The following is a 15,845-nucleotide window of genomic DNA, read 5'->3' on the forward strand; positions in this document are numbered from 1 at the left end:
TTTGAAGATGAGAAGAAGAAACTCTTGGACTTCCGGCCACGGGGGATTTAATTTCGCGAAGCCGAGCCGCGATGGATACGCGCGGACTTTCGAAGTTCACGGAGAAAGTTACACCTGGTTGACTCTAGGCGGGGCGGGGAGGGGAGGAGTGGTTGCTAGAATACTCGTCTAGACGACAATAAAAGAAACATCGATGATCTCGCGATCTCGCGTTCTCCGATTTCGACCCAATTCTTGCGCGCCTTGTCGCGCATTCTTACACCGCGAGTCGCTCTCTAAGAGAGGATCTTGTCTTGGGGAACACTTTCGATCTTAATTGAGTATCGATCTTTCTTTCTAATGGATGCAATTGGCAGCAGTTAACAAGCAGGAGTGCGTAATGAAAAATTTTGTATTTTCGATAATAATAAAAATTAATTGAGACATCTAGATATTATAATAATAAAGAAATTGAATGGGTTAAGAATTTGAAATAAAATTTCTTATTAAAAGCGTAAGAGAAACTTTGAGTTTAAAATAAAATTTCTACTCCAAAGTATAAAAGAAACTCGTCATTTCCGATCGAGTTCCGATGGAATTCCATATTTAATAATTCCTGCTGTTTACATTCTCGCTTACTGACGTGGATGCGTCTTAAATTTTCTGTAAGCCAATCATATCGTTTACGTAAAGAGATAGTTTATACAACAGGATATACAATCGACAAGTCCGGTTCAAAGTTGTCAAAGTGGAGAAAGGCGTTAATCGTGCGTCGAACATGACGCATGTGACGTCGCCTACTTTCGTTTTCATCTAGTATATAATCTGCATAAATTTTCGACATGTGCAAACATAAACACGTAACCGCTTATGTTCGTAATTCTTTATCAATGTATAATAATTTTTATTTTATGGCCCTCAATTTTTTCTACCTCCCTCACGCAACCGGATATTATTGGCGATTTGTTTCATTTAAGATTGCCCGTGATTTATTCCCCGTAATTTGATGAATCAACCTGAATCATGGTCAAATATCATTACTTATTTGCTGCTCTTATTTTTCCAACATCAATCCGTTGCATCTTAAAAACGTTAATTGTCGCTTTTTTTATCCTACGTTCTTGCAATCTTGTATTATCGAGACGGATCTTGCGAGCAATTCTTTCGCGCCATCAGCGCGCAAGAATGTTATGACGATTGTCGGAGGTGATCTTGAAGAACGACATCGTCATCATTCGCCGATCGTCAATGCAAAGTTGACAGGACTCTCGCATTCTACTTGTATTCGACGCACGAAAGTAGCACATTAGAGCTTTGCGCCGAAAAGTAATCTCATTGCGATTGTCCCATCGCCTCACCTCAGCTTGTCACCGACTTTCACCGACGCTTAAATAATAATTCACGGCGCAACGATTTCCTGATGCTCACGGACACGCTCGTAAATTCGCAAAAACCGAGAGTGTCCCGGATTAAAAAAAAAAAGAAAAAAAAACGACGCCTTCTTTCCCTAAACGGGCCGAAGCGTTCGTTTAACGAGCTGTGGATCCGTTTAGCTCGAGTCTTAACTGCAAATACGGTTCGCCTCGAGATTTAAATGGTGTTAGCTCAGCTCTATTTAACGCAAATGCATATTTTATTAATTTTGTATAATTAATTAATAAATGTATAGAAAAAAAGACAGAGGATTGCCAAAAATAAAATTGAGGAGTCTTCATCGAAAAGCTTTGCCACAAAATTTAAGCAATTGTCTTTCTTTTTTTTTTCACGCTCTTTTTCAGTGAAACAATAGTCGTTTTTTGCGCTCGTTTTCAGAATGGTCTACTGCAGTTAATTATCTCAAATTACTTCCTAAATGTTCACAACAGCCGAGTAAAGTGGTGAAACGTGCGAAATTGAAATGAGCTCTTTCGGGCCTCGATATTCGCTAAATCGAAAAGATTTTTTTTTTTTTATTTAGAATATTCAGTCATTATCGCTGATAAACTTCGCAGATTATTAATGCTTATTAATACTAAAACTTGTACCCAAATATAAGATGTCTCGTATATAATTTGCGATGAACTTTCATTCGCGCTTTTCGAAATACTGCTCGCGAAATCTCACCTCGATTAATAAAATAGAGAGATGTTAGGTGTCTGTAAAAACTTTCTAGCGTGCCAACGCGAAATTGGGTACTCGTATCTCGTTCATCCCGTGGAAGTCATTAATGAACAAAGGAACAATGCGAAACGAGAGATTGGACGCTCCATCATGAGTTTTGATGAAGCGACACTAAGAGTGTCAGTTCACCTTCCGGAACAAACGCAAATGAGTTTCAAAGGATATTCATTTCATTCTAATATCTCTGCTTTTTTATGATGATTTCTATTCATCTCTAACGCTTAAATACACTCACATATATGCTAAAAATATTGTTATTGCTATCATAAAAAAATTGTTATTTAATAGAATTTATCATTAAAAAACTAAGTGTTTTTTTTTTTGCGAATTTATAAAACATCCCTCCTGGAAATTCCCATCCCCACCGAGAACACCGGGTGTTACGGAAGGTCGGTGAAGTAGTCGAATCAAAAAGAGAAGGAAAAGACGAGAGGACAATCGTCAAAGGGACAATCTCGCGCTTCTCGATGCCGGTTGGCTTTTTTCGAACGTCGCGAAGTAGGGGCAGGAGGGACTGTCGCCTCGTACGCAAACCTGGTGGGGGACAACGCGAGAGAGTTTTACGTACCGAAATGAAACTACTCGGAGAAAGTGAGAGCAGACGTGGCGGCGCCGGCGAACATCGACGACGGCGCGAGACAGGCCAGGCGTTCTTCGGGACTCCTCGAGAAGAGTGGATAGACATGTCACTCCTCTCATGATCTAGAAGGATAGACACGCTCCATCGGGTCGTCCGCGTCCACGGGATGACCGCGGATTCCTTAGTTTCGAATGGAAATTATTTCGGAAGAACTGAAGAAGAAGACGTCACAAAGATTTAGAGATAGAGGCAATTCCAAATTAGTGGCAGTGAAAAAAAAAAAGGTGTTGTACTCATATGACAGCGATAGCTGGCGACCTCGCGATCGCGGATGCCGAAATCGCGGCGTTTCCAAAGTACCAGAGCGACCTCGTTAGTCACTGAGGTGACAGTTGGACACTTCATCGTATCGCGATAACAGCCGATTACACGACGCTGGTCATGTTTGGTTTTCTCGTCATCCTGGATATGTAAGTCGCGAGTGCGCCAAGAGTTTCTTTCTGTGACACGTGATCGGGGAATCGGGGAGAACGCCGACTGATCGATGACGAAGAACACACCTCGCAGTGATACACGGTGAACCAAAGCACTCTTCAGCAACGGTATCCTCGATTGTGTTATGGTGCTGAGGACTACCTCGGTCAGACGAGGCAGACGAAGAGGTCGCAGAAGAGAGGGCGGCGGTAGTAGCCCCATCCTGGCGGATTTCCCCCGAGAAATCATTCGCGTTAGCTCGATCGGCCGAGGAGAAATCCGGGAAGGTCACGTCTCGTGAGTGAATCGGTGAGTGCAGTCTCACGCCGATTTATCTATCCTTCTCTCTTGCAAATCGGCGAATACTTGGTCTAAAAATATTTTATTCCTCTCTCGCGCGTTTTCTATTTTCTATTTTCTTATCGCTGGAACAAGAGGGCGCGCGAGAAATCTACGACTAATTTCTATAAGCAAAAAAGAAAGAAAAAAAAAAAAATACATAGAAACAGAATCTGATTAGCAGTATATATGAACACTGCAAAATGTTTTGAAATTATACAGAATATTGTTTATTCAACTGGGAGAAAGCAGCTCGCGAGAGATGAGATTGTTACGCCTCTATAATGAGAGAATGCAATTTGAAATTCATAATCAGGCCGTTCATACGTGTACGGTGCATTATCACAAAAAGACAAAGTTGGTAACAGAATGGTGCTTTCTTCTCGGCATAGCGTGCCGAAGGATCGATCTTGAGAGTCTCGTATTTTTTCAACAATGCAAAAGTCGGTGCGCGTAAGAAGAATGATCGGCTTCGAAAACTTTCTCCCGTGGTCTCGTGCGCTCGATCGTATAACAAACGACAAATCGCGTGCGCGAAGAATTAAAAAAAAAAAAAAAAACAAACAAAAACAAAGAAACAACAAGATCAAATTTATTCGATTTACTATCGGCGCGATAGATTAAAACGGAATGCTCGGATTTCGTTCGAGCTTAACGTCTGATTAAACGCGCCAGTTATATTATAAGAGCAGCAGGGAGAAAGCAAGATCGCCTTCGTGTAGAGCACCTATCCTTCCAAGGAGAGGCTATCAAACGTCTCTTATAAAAAGTGTGTTAAGCGAAAAAAACGCGAGTCGATGCGCGGTGATTTTAATGCATGGATCGATTCGTTCTCCATATGGATTTCAATTTCGTTCAACGTCCATTAAGTCTAATGATATATGCCCGTTATATATAAATCTTTTGTTTATGCATAGAGATTTTATATAATAATAGAGAGAGAGAGAGAGAGAGAGAGAGAGAGAGAGAGAGAAGGAGAGAGAAAAGCTTGTGTTTATAAAAAATACTTCGATATCAATCTTAACACAATTATAATATTAATTCGTAACCTTAATATAATTCATAACCGTGTGCTCATTAGTCTTAATTAGAACACTTTTTTCATAATTGACATAATTGACACTAATAATAAATGATGGCGTGACTGTGGAAATCACGGTCGTATATGCTTTTTCAAAGAAATTTGATGCAACTATTATACACACAAAAGTTTCACCGTAAAAATTCTCACTTTATAAAAAATTTACATAGAAATTTATGCCAATGGAATATAATATACTACGAGAAAATAGTGAAAGAGGCGAAAAAATGTGTTCTCTGAAAATCCGAGATAGGGACAATATGTTTCTAATAATTTTGTATGAAAGGAAATTTCTTTCCGTTAATTTTGGGAACAACACTGTAAAAAAAAAACTTTCTAATAATTCAGATATATTTTTATTTGAATTTTCGTCTGAAAAAAAATTTCAGACAATCTAAATCTTAATCATCAGAATCATTTTTTTTTTTTTCAAATTCAGAAGAGTGTGCTGGAAAATTCAGACAGCGCGTCTGCAAAAAAAGAGCCGCAGACACTTTGTCCGAAGTTTCATTCAGTCCTTTTTCACAGTGAAGGACACGGTTTCGTAAGATCGCCGGCTTAAAACGCGAACCTTTGCGTCACGTGGCGTAGAGTGTCACTTTCGAGGAGGTGGCTCTTTTATTTTTAAGTTGCCATCCTCGTAGGCAGTGAAAGTACTTCCGTTCTTTCTCAAAACGAAACGCTCGCGACGCATTGAGGATGCACGCTTCGGTACCGTTGTACACGCGTTGCCCAAACACTCGTTCTTGGTTTACGTAACGGAATTCGATAGAGAGGTCTGAAGAGAAACGTGGAACTCGAAGAGATCGCTACATGAGTAGGTTTTTAAGTCGCGTTATTTAAATCGAGCTACAAGTCGTGAAAGCGATTGCATCGAGGCTCTTGCAAGAAGTTTATCAATAGAAATGAAATCTCCTTTGCGCGATTTCTTCATATCATTTTCATTTGCTGAGAAGCGTTGCTACAGATTCATCGCTTTCGGAAACGGACGAGAAACGCAAGCGGCTGGTGAGAAAAGATTCATTACACAATGGAAAGTGTTTGTCACGAAAGATATCGGTGAATTAGACCGCGAAAATGTTTACTCCTTTCAAGGCCATGAATAAGATCAGTCGCTGCGACATGAAGATTTCTTCGGTGAAGAAACCGGTTCTTATCCTTCGAAAGGAAACGCGAGCGCGAATGCGTTTTCGAAACGCATTTACAAAGACAAATTTTTCAGTGTCTAAGTATTAAATCCGTCTAAATTTTTACACGCGAGTAAAAGCTCTTCAAAGTCGTCGCGTTTGCGATTACGTCAGCGAATTTGACAACTGATGAAGGATGAAGAGCTCTTCCGTTTTATTCATATTTTATATAAACATATTTTATATATATTTAAATAGTCCTGAAAAAAAGCTTATAGCAAAGAAGCGTATAAAGGAACTGTTATGGTTGGTCAAATGTGATGTTCTGATAAGTAAAATGGTATAAATCGTAACGCTATCATTACACGGACTCTCTCGATTACATCTCATTAAATTGTACACATCACATGGCATTATAATATTACATGACACTTATTGATATATATATATATATATATATATATATATATAAAACTTTATATATTACATATATATATATATATATATATATATATATATATATAAAATTTTGAAATTTGTAATATTGATAGAATTGTAGAATTCTTGTAGAATTATCTTTATATTTTTTGAAACATCCGGTATAATGTTCGGTAGATATGTTTAATAACGCGCGCACGAGATGTAAGAAGCATTTCATTTTCGACGTCGAGATATATTATTTAGATTTATATTATATAATTCCAAACGCGTGCATGCGTATAGATAGTACTGTATTATCACTGACATTATCATTTGACGGTCGTGGCTCGGTGGCGCGTGCCACCGTTTTTCCTCGTGACGCTCGGCCGATTCCCATTGTCATGTAGCTATTGTCATAGCTATTAGGGCGCGGACACGCGATGCTTCGAGGGAAAAATTGTGGCCCCTTCGTAGCGGAACGCACGAGAGGAACGGCTATCCTTCGGAAGTTTGGGCGAAAGTAATGCTCGCGCGTGGCGCCTGAAGAAAGTGATGGACCCCGCTTCCCCCTTTCGTTCTTTTAACGTCGATTCGCGCGAGAGAGGAAAAAGATATCCGATCGTGGGACCGATCCATGTGGGTGCTTGCACGTGCGCGAGCTTTCACTGACAGCTGGAAACCGCGACGTCTCCAGTTGGTCCAAGCGGCCAATTCTGTATTCAGAATTTACTCAAGCTTCGATTGACTGTGACAAAGAAGTCGATTATCTTTAATTGTCAATTTGAATTTAACGATTGAATTATCAGCACGAAAAAAAAAATAGTTGAAGCTGAATTATAATTGAAATACGTATATCGTATTATTGTTATACGCATGATATACATTACAGTTTGATTTCACAATTTAATTGCAAATCAAGATACGCTCGACGGAGCCGAAAATTTAAGAAAAAAGATCGCACCGTTTCGTTGCGCCTGCGTTCCGCCGAAGGAGGGGCGGGGAGGGGGAGGGGAGGAGGGGCAAAAAAGAAAGACGTTCCGTCAGAAATAACAATCGAGCAATTATGAGAAGCAGATGCGATCGCGTTACAATAATAATCGAACACGTAAATTCGCATGTGCAATCGCGACGGCGTGTTTGCAGGATACAAAAGAGATATAAATAGAGAAGGAAGGGCGAAGGGGAGGAGGGCGCGGAGGTGCGGAAGCTCTGAGAACACGATGCAAGCAGCGATTTGTAATCCTTCCGTCGTGTCCGGGCAGCGGGTGGCACCGCGTGAACGTGAACTTCACACTATGCACGCAAGAAGTACACTTTCACTTCTGGTGGATCCACGTGACGGAGAGCCAATGACCTACTAGCACATCGAACCGTTCACCAAGCGCCACCGCGATTGATAGTGGACCCGACCAAGGCCGTCCACCACGGATTATTCAACAAACAATTATATGCTTCTCCGTTTTTTTCTTTTTGACATTTCCCGCCTCATTTGTTTAGATTGAACGTCAATCAACGTTAAGAAACTTGACTTCTGAAGAAATTCAGCCGCAAAGGATCCACACTTATATTTTTCTTCTTGTAATTTAAAAATTTATAGATCAATTAATCAATTAATATTAATAATAATAAAAAGTTAATCTCAGATTAATTAATCTGAGATTAACTTTTTTATTATTATTAATATTAATTAAATTATAAGCGATTGAAAAAAAAGAAGATTTACGAATTTCTTAAATGCTTCAGAGGTGTTAATAGATGAGAAATCCTTATTAAAGTTTTGCGGTTGGCGCAAAACTCGTTTTCTCTCGCTAATGTTGATGATAGGCAATAATTCTATTCGGTGAGCGATGTTGATGGATTTAAGCACTTATAGTGAATCTTCTCCGGGTATAAATGTCTTGATGTTTGGTTCCGGGTGAACTTCTTTACTTTCACTCGTTACGAAGGATCGTGACGCAAACTTGATTTTGTCTTGTCGCGCCGAGAGGAATCCATGAGGAAGTTGTTTTTTTCCACTTTGCCTCTAAGCGTTACCTTATTCAGCGAAATCTTTCTTTATCCACTCACACAAACGGAGAGAATCGTAGATAATAAAATCTAAATTTGAAAAAAATGATAATTGCTCTACGAGTTGTTGACGCAAATCTCAAGCGATTGAAAGGTTTTGTATAATAAACTTCAAGAAAAAATATTCAAAAAGATAATTACACATATAAAAAAATATTTTGACAAATAATTTCAAGCGCATTTTACTTGAACGGAATTTTGACATTTTTCGCATTTTATATCCCTGTCTTTTATCTAAAATATATTTTGCATAACTTACTTTCATATCACTCTCATTGTTTTACGTACAGAGCGTTCGGGGACGGTTTGTGCCGAAAGAAAGTTCTTCGAATCGCCGCGAAACCACTACCGATATTGTCGATAGTAACGTGGCATTCCTCGAACCAGAATCCTTAACGATTCCATCTGGTTATGAGTCCGAACGATGCGCATTTCCTTTCGCTGAGAATCGACCGTTTTAATAGCGCTCGATGATGATTAACGATTCGTGAAACTCCGAAACTGCGAGGAGAAAATCAGTCTGAATCGAGAGTATTAATTAATATTATCTATAATTATCAAGAATATTATCACGATATATTATATATTGTGTTTAAATTTTTAGAAAATTATTTACAGTAAAACTTTTTAAAAATTTTTTCTAGAAATAAAAAAGTTAAAAATTCTTTTTAGAAAATTTTTTTTTTCTAAAATTTTCTAAATATTTTTTTACAATTGAATTTTTAAAGAATTTTTTATAGTAAAGATTTTACATTTATTTTACGTATTAGACATTATACACATCGCGTAAGGCGAGAGGCAAATCTGTAAGCGATATTATCATATGTGATAATATTTTTGATAATTATAGATAATATTAATATAATATTATATATATTTCGCGGAAAAGATCTTTTTTATCATATGTGATAATATTCTTGATAATTATAGATAATATTAATATAATATTATATATATTAGGCGGGAAACAAATGATCTTATTATATGTAATAATAATCTTGACAATTCTAGATAATATATTAGTACTCTCAGGCAGACCGATTTTCTCCTCGCAGTCGGAATTTCACGAATCGTAATCCTTATCGAGATTATTATATACAATTCTGATTTCTAATTTCTTCCCAGCAAAACGATGGGTGTATCGAGGCCGTGTCATTGGCTTCTCGCTGCGGTCGTCCTGAGTCTCTCCTCGAGCTTGATGGTGAGCGAGACGCGACAGCTCGCGGACTTGGATTCTCCAGCCATCGGCGTGCTAAGAGACGAGACGAATCGCACTAGGGGATTGACGGCGATTCGCCGACGAAGATATGTGCGATTTCCTACGGGATCCGCTGCTTACCTCACCGACGTGGGTGGCGGTCCACCTGCGTCGCACGGCAGGAACCTCGGGCCGATCGCGCGTTTCGTCCCTCAATTGCCCGGTACGTGGAGGCAGCACAAATCCCTCTGGAGGAGCCCCGTAATCGCCGATTACAACAGGCCGGTGATGTCCCATCGGACGCCGCGATTGATATTCCGCGACAACGACTTCCTGCCGCCGATCGGAGGCAGCGGAGCCTCCTTCTTCCAGCAGTCTAATCAGTTGCCGGAATTCGAGGATGACGTCAGAGGTAAGAGCCTTTTCTTTTTCCTCGTTTTAATTACGCGCCATTGTACAAACGTCCTTCAGTCGTTTTCGTTTCTATTGTGTTTTATTTATTTGAAATCCAAATTTAATATTTCATGTTCAAATTGACTCATAATTAGATCCTCTTATTATTCTAATTTCTTATGTTGTAATGTTTAATATGCCTTGTTGCACTAAGGACTGGAGATTATTTTCTTATTTTTCTTGGCGAATTATAAAATTATAATCTCGCAATTTCTCATATTTAAACGATCCAGAGCCATCATCAAATATACACTTTCGTGCGGTATATTAGAAACCTTGGACTGCATCGTTTAATAGAACCATATAGACCCGTGTTTACCGCTGCTCATTCTTCTTTGAAGTGTCTAATGAGCACTTTTCTTTTTTACTTTCTTCTCCTCGCCTTTGCGCGCTTGCGTAATCCCATCGCTTCTGTAAACCACTTTGTTGTGCAAATAGCGCTTTGTCGACGAGAATGCTTACAAAACATGCAAATGTAAATGACGCGTTATATGATATTACGCGTTATATGATTATATGATATTCTCGAAGTATTTCAATTGTAAACAAATCGACACGTATGAGTCACAAATAACTCATGATTAGAGTGAGATACCTATCTAATTTGCCGTGAGATACTTATCTAATGCCTGCGCAACAAGCGCGTAACGATCAATTATTTGTCTAAATGAAAAGGCAACCGTATTTAAGAAATATTAAACAGTACTTAGTTTCTAAAATGCTATTAAGTAATTCTCATATTAAATTATTCTTCGTTCCTTTTCAGTCTTCAATTAATTAACAATTCAAAATAAAGATTATTATATTTTAATTTTTTCTATTGACAATATATTATATTATAATTTTTTTTATTTTATATCGAAAATAAAGATTATTATATTATGAAAAATTATTATATTATAATTTTTTTATCAACAAATATTATATTATAATTTTTCTATCTTTATTTTATATTATATTTTATATTTATATTTCATATATTATGTTCTATATTTATTTTATATTTTATATTATAATTTTTTATTAACAAATATTATATTATAATTTCTTTATTCCTATTTTATATCGAAAATAGAGAGAGGGATTTTTATGTTATGATTTTTTTATCAGAAAATTTTACTGGTTATTTTTTTTTTTTTATTTGACGATAAGCGTCATCTTTCCAGAAAAACATCTCGTCTTTATTTCAGATCACCGAAAGCAGACGGCGGACGATTATCCCAGATTGGAAACAGGTACGTGCAATTTGCGGCCGCGCATGCAGAATCAGGGAATCGATAGTCAGCCTTAACGACGTCGTTTAACAGGGTCGGAACTTTCGATTTTTTTTTCAAGTTCGCGAACTCCGGTTTGATCCTCTTCAATCGCCTCTTACATATTCATTGAAAATCACGCAACTCGCGATGGCGCCCGAAACTTATTTCCACTGTAGTCTGCAACTTCCGTCGTCGTTTGAGGCACGGCAATCATTACAACATCTTTTTCGCGGGATGTTAAATTGACGTTATGCTGGGTTGGTACCGAGGGACCCTTTTACAATTGCTCAAACGCCTTTCTAAGAGAGCTTACAGTCGGAAAGAATTTTGATTAGATCTAAAACAAGATATGATTATTTATGATAATCACTTCACTTTGTAATGGCTTTAATTACGCAGATTAATATCATTAAATACATTATAAAAATTATTTATAAATATAGATATTTTATTAGTACATAAATATGTTTTACTTTTTAAATTAATATCGCTCCGCTCAAGATTTAATTAGGAATAAATAATATTTAATTTTAAAATATTTATATATGTAAGCAATTTTTTTAGCAATTGAAATTTTAATATTTTTTTTTGTCATGCGATTACGTTAGTTTTAAGACCCTAGTCTTTGCGACCATTTCGTATTTCGAAGTTAGACTTGGAGTAACTGGCAGAGTAAGAGTGGCGGCTTCGCGTTTCCTTCGATTATTAATTACAATGAATAAGTATCAGTTATTATAATGAATAAAAATCAGAGCATCGAAAGGTTGATGGGAACGATTTGTACTTTTAAAGAAATCGCAACTTTGCGCACAAATTTATAATCAAAGATGTGTCAGGATCATATGTTTCATTTGACATATATGATAACATGTGGCAGTTACAAACATCTTTAAATTTGATTGACACAAATATATTTGCAATACTTAATAATTAATATCCTGATTTAAAGAAGAGTCGTATTGAACATTCTGTGACGAGAGCGTTCCTGATTTCAGTCATCAAATAGTCATGCAGATCGCTATTTAGATTATTAACCACGATGACGTACTCGTTCAAACTTCTTCCTCTTCGGGCCGGAAGCGCGACCGCGTCACATCGCTCTTAGCTTGACAGTCGCGCGGGACAATTACGTAACTTGACAGTCGCGAGAGACGAAGAGTTTCCATATTTTCCTCTGCAGAGACGCGCCAACAAAAAAGACCGCTGTGGAAAGGCGACGATACATTGTGCGCGGACGGACGGAGCTGCGAATTTTTTCTAATGTGCTGGATGACTGCTGGCCTATTGGACGGCAGCTGCGGCGGCATTATGTTCGCGTGTTGTCAGCGGAAAGACCCTAAAGCTCTCACTGATTATAACCTGATCGAGTCACCTAGAGATCAATCTCGGCCGCTTCCGCTGGATTTGTACACGGAGACCGACAGCGACGATCGTAAGTCCTTCCTTCGAAAGAGCATGCCCTCCATGCACTGGCACCGCACTTGCAAGCATGAATACTTCTTCCCTCTATTCTTTTTTCTTTTTCGTGTTTTTGTTTATCACTTGTTCTCCTTCTCAAATATTCAACTATTTTGCAATTCCGCGCACTCGCATGTACTCCGAGCATGTCATTTCCTTCCTCAAAATCAGTTTCATCCCGAGAAATTAGTTTTCTCGTCGAATATTTTCCACATTTATTATTCTAAAAAAATTCTTTCTTTTTTTCCAAATTTCATATTTTTTTCTTTCTTCGAAACATATATGTATATATTTTATGTTTCTTTATTTTTCTTAATTTGCGAGGATATATATTTCACAAGCATGTCAAATAAATTTGCATAAATTTCTATCCTAAGAAATTGCACAGTTTTCTGACCGAGATACCTTCCACACATTTATTATTCTAGAAGGTTTTTTTTCTTCTTCCTTCAAGTTTCATATTTCTTCCTTTTTCGAAACATGTATATATTTTGTTTCTTTATTTTTCTTAATTTGCAAGAATATATATTTCACAAGCATGTCAAATAAATTTGCATAAATTTCTATCTTCCTATGCATGTCAATCCGGAAATAATTTTTTATATAATATTTGTATGTTTATATTTTTGCACAATATCCGTTGAAATTCCCATAAACGCATGTTAACGGGTACAAACGCCAGTTTCCTCGATCTCGATCCTTTTGTATTTTTCGCTGATAAATAAAACGTTCTTTTAAACGCGAAGGTGTATAATTTTTGACAAACTACAAAAAGAGAAAAAATTTATACGACAGAAATTATAAGCTTTACGAAGGGCTACTAGCTACTAGACAGGTGTCGCGATTAAACACTGTAATAATTGTCCTCGTCAGTGAATTAATTTTCTTAGTAAAACGCGTTTTTTTCACGTTGACATTTCATAAAATTTTGGCGATCTGCATTCCCGTTTCTTTCTCATGACCGACCGATGGAGCTTCGTTGCATTCGCGACAACTCTGTTTTCTGCACGCGAACGCTTTTATAAGGCGATGCACTAATAAACGCATGGATTTGCCAGCGACTAACTAAGTGACGAACTATTGTTTTTATTAATGCGTTATATATTAATTGATGCTTCTTCCCTTCTCGAGATTCTTTAGTCAGCTGCTTCGGCTAATATGTATGCAATTAATCGTGAATAATTTTTTTGATCTGTCAAACGATATTCAAGAAAGTAGATGATCGAGTTACCATTGAAATTATTGCGATTACACGCAATGAAGCACAAAAGCTATGGTCCAAACACATTGAAATCGGACGGAAGAGGCGAAATAAAAAATATAAATCATTGCTTTACTCCAAGTCCAATTTCGGTGATACAAAAAAACGGGAAAGAAAAACATCTTTATCGCTGTCGATTGCTTCATATTTTCAACTTTACGTCGCAACTCGGCTCTAGAAGCGTTGATTGCAATATTGTAATCACAGATTACGGCATAATTGGAATTGCCAGACGTTCTACGTTTACGCAGAATGATTCAGGATTTTTAGTCTTTTATATTTCTTGCAAAAGATATCTAGATAGCCTTTCCTATTATATAATTTTAGAATTTTATTATTATTATTATAGAATTGTTATAATTATTTATTATATTATTATTATATTATATTATTATAATTATAGAATTTTATTATTTTACAATTATTATATTATTAAATATCCCTAGAAATATCTAGAAATTTGCGCTTAATTTCCACTTTTTTCAAGAGAAAAAAATCTGGTAACTCCGGCATAACTCGACAAATAATTAGATCTGACGGCGCTATATAAAGGTGGCACCTCAATTACTCGCGATTCTCCAGGCAATTGCGTTTTTTGCAGGTTGCGGCATACCGGTAGTTTCGAAGCAAATCGCGCAGAGGAGGATCGTCGGTGGTGACGACGCCGGTTTCGGCAGTTTTCCGTGGCAGGTCAGACACGGCGATAACACGAAACTCTTGCTCGAAGTATTCGAGCTCGTCATTGAAATCGTTTCTTGCTTTGACAGGCTTACATACGCATCGGATCCAGCAGATGCGGCGGCACTCTGGTCAACCGGTTTCACGTCGTCACGGCCGGGCATTGCGTTGCAAAGTGAGTGAAAAATAATTTGTGCTTGTTATATATGTATTAATTATTAATCGATTAATTATTTATCAAATCGAATTATTTATCGATTAATTGCAATCGCATTTGTGACTGTTCCCAGAATGTAAAAACAAAGTTTGTAAGTTGTTAATAAAATTTCAAACATTAAACTTTGATATTCAAAGTTTTATTAATGTTTGAATGTCAAAAAAAGTTTTATATATTAATTAATGCTCTCTTTAATAACATATATATGAAATGTCAAATAAATTCTTGAAATTCCTTAGAGCCTCGGCTAGGCAAGTTCAAGTAACTCTCGGCGATTACGTGGTCAATTCTGCGAGTGAGTCCCTTCCAGCTTATACTTTCGGGGTTCGAGAGATTAGAGTGCATCCTTACTTCAAGTTCACGCCGCAGGCAGATAGGTGCGTATGTCACGGCTTTGTTAATTTATTAGAAACACACTAGAGAGGTGTGTGTATACTTCGAATGTTCAAATTTTTGAATAAAATAAATTTTATTGTTCATCTTTTATATTTGATTATTTGTCAGGTTCGATGTGGCGGTGCTTCGATTGGACCGACCGGTTCATTATATGCCTCATATAGCCCCTATATGTTTACCAGAGAAAAATGAAGATTTCTTGGGACAATACGGCTGGGCTGCTGGATGGGGCGCGTTGCAAGCAGGTGGCATATTATTTACGAAGGAAAATTGAATTTTCTATACATCCATCTGGCAATATAATTTAAAAATCGCGCATTTTTCTTTTCAGTCTACAGAAAAAAATTTAGAATCTTTTTAATCCAGTTATTGGATTACCTTTTGAAAAAAGAATAAAATATTACATTACACATTTAAATTAATAATAATTCATTATAATAATTAAACTTTTATTAATTAATTATTATCCTCGTTTATTTTCACGATGTATCTCATTCAGGTTCTAGACTGCGACCCAAGACGCTGCAGGCAGTGGACGTGCCCGTGATCGATAATCGCCTCTGCGAGCGATGGCATCGATCCAATGGCATCAACGTCGTCATTTATGACGAGATGATGTGCGCCGGTTACCGCGGCGGCGGCAAGGACTCGTGTCAGGTAAAGCGCTTTTGTCATCATGGGCGCGTATTGTTTGAACGATG

The 15,845-nt window shown here is 37.4% G+C and overlaps 1 protein-coding gene across 4 annotated transcripts in view; it reads left to right on the forward strand.

The window, feature by feature from the left end:
- Positions 1-2,761: 2,761 nt before the first annotated feature.
- The window catches only part of LOC126850827 (serine proteinase stubble-like), a 157,001-nt gene continuing 143,917 nt past the window's right edge, over positions 2,762-15,845 (forward strand). For 2 of the 4 annotated variants that reach the window (XR_007687600.1, XM_050594192.1), the window contains exons 1-9: positions 2,762-3,502; positions 9,353-9,837; positions 11,069-11,113; positions 12,315-12,566; positions 14,455-14,543; positions 14,621-14,706; positions 14,988-15,125; positions 15,253-15,389; positions 15,644-15,801. Coding sequence is in view for 3 of the 4 variants with exons in the window: in XM_050594192.1 (XP_050450149.1) it covers positions 9,360-9,837; positions 11,069-11,113; positions 12,315-12,566; positions 14,455-14,543; positions 14,621-14,706; positions 14,988-15,125; positions 15,253-15,389; positions 15,644-15,801 (1,383 nt within the window). In the remaining variant the exon portion in view is untranslated. The remainder of the gene's footprint in view (positions 3,503-9,352; positions 9,838-11,068; positions 11,114-12,314; positions 12,567-14,454; positions 14,544-14,620; positions 14,707-14,987; positions 15,126-15,252; positions 15,390-15,643; positions 15,802-15,845) is intronic. The other 2 variants (XM_050594193.1, XM_050594194.1) reach the window with 2 other exon arrangements.

This window comes from Cataglyphis hispanica, chromosome 7, assembly GCF_021464435.1.
Source record: "Cataglyphis hispanica isolate Lineage 1 chromosome 7, ULB_Chis1_1.0, whole genome shotgun sequence".
Lineage (NCBI taxonomy): Eukaryota > Metazoa > Arthropoda > Insecta > Hymenoptera > Formicidae > Cataglyphis > Cataglyphis hispanica.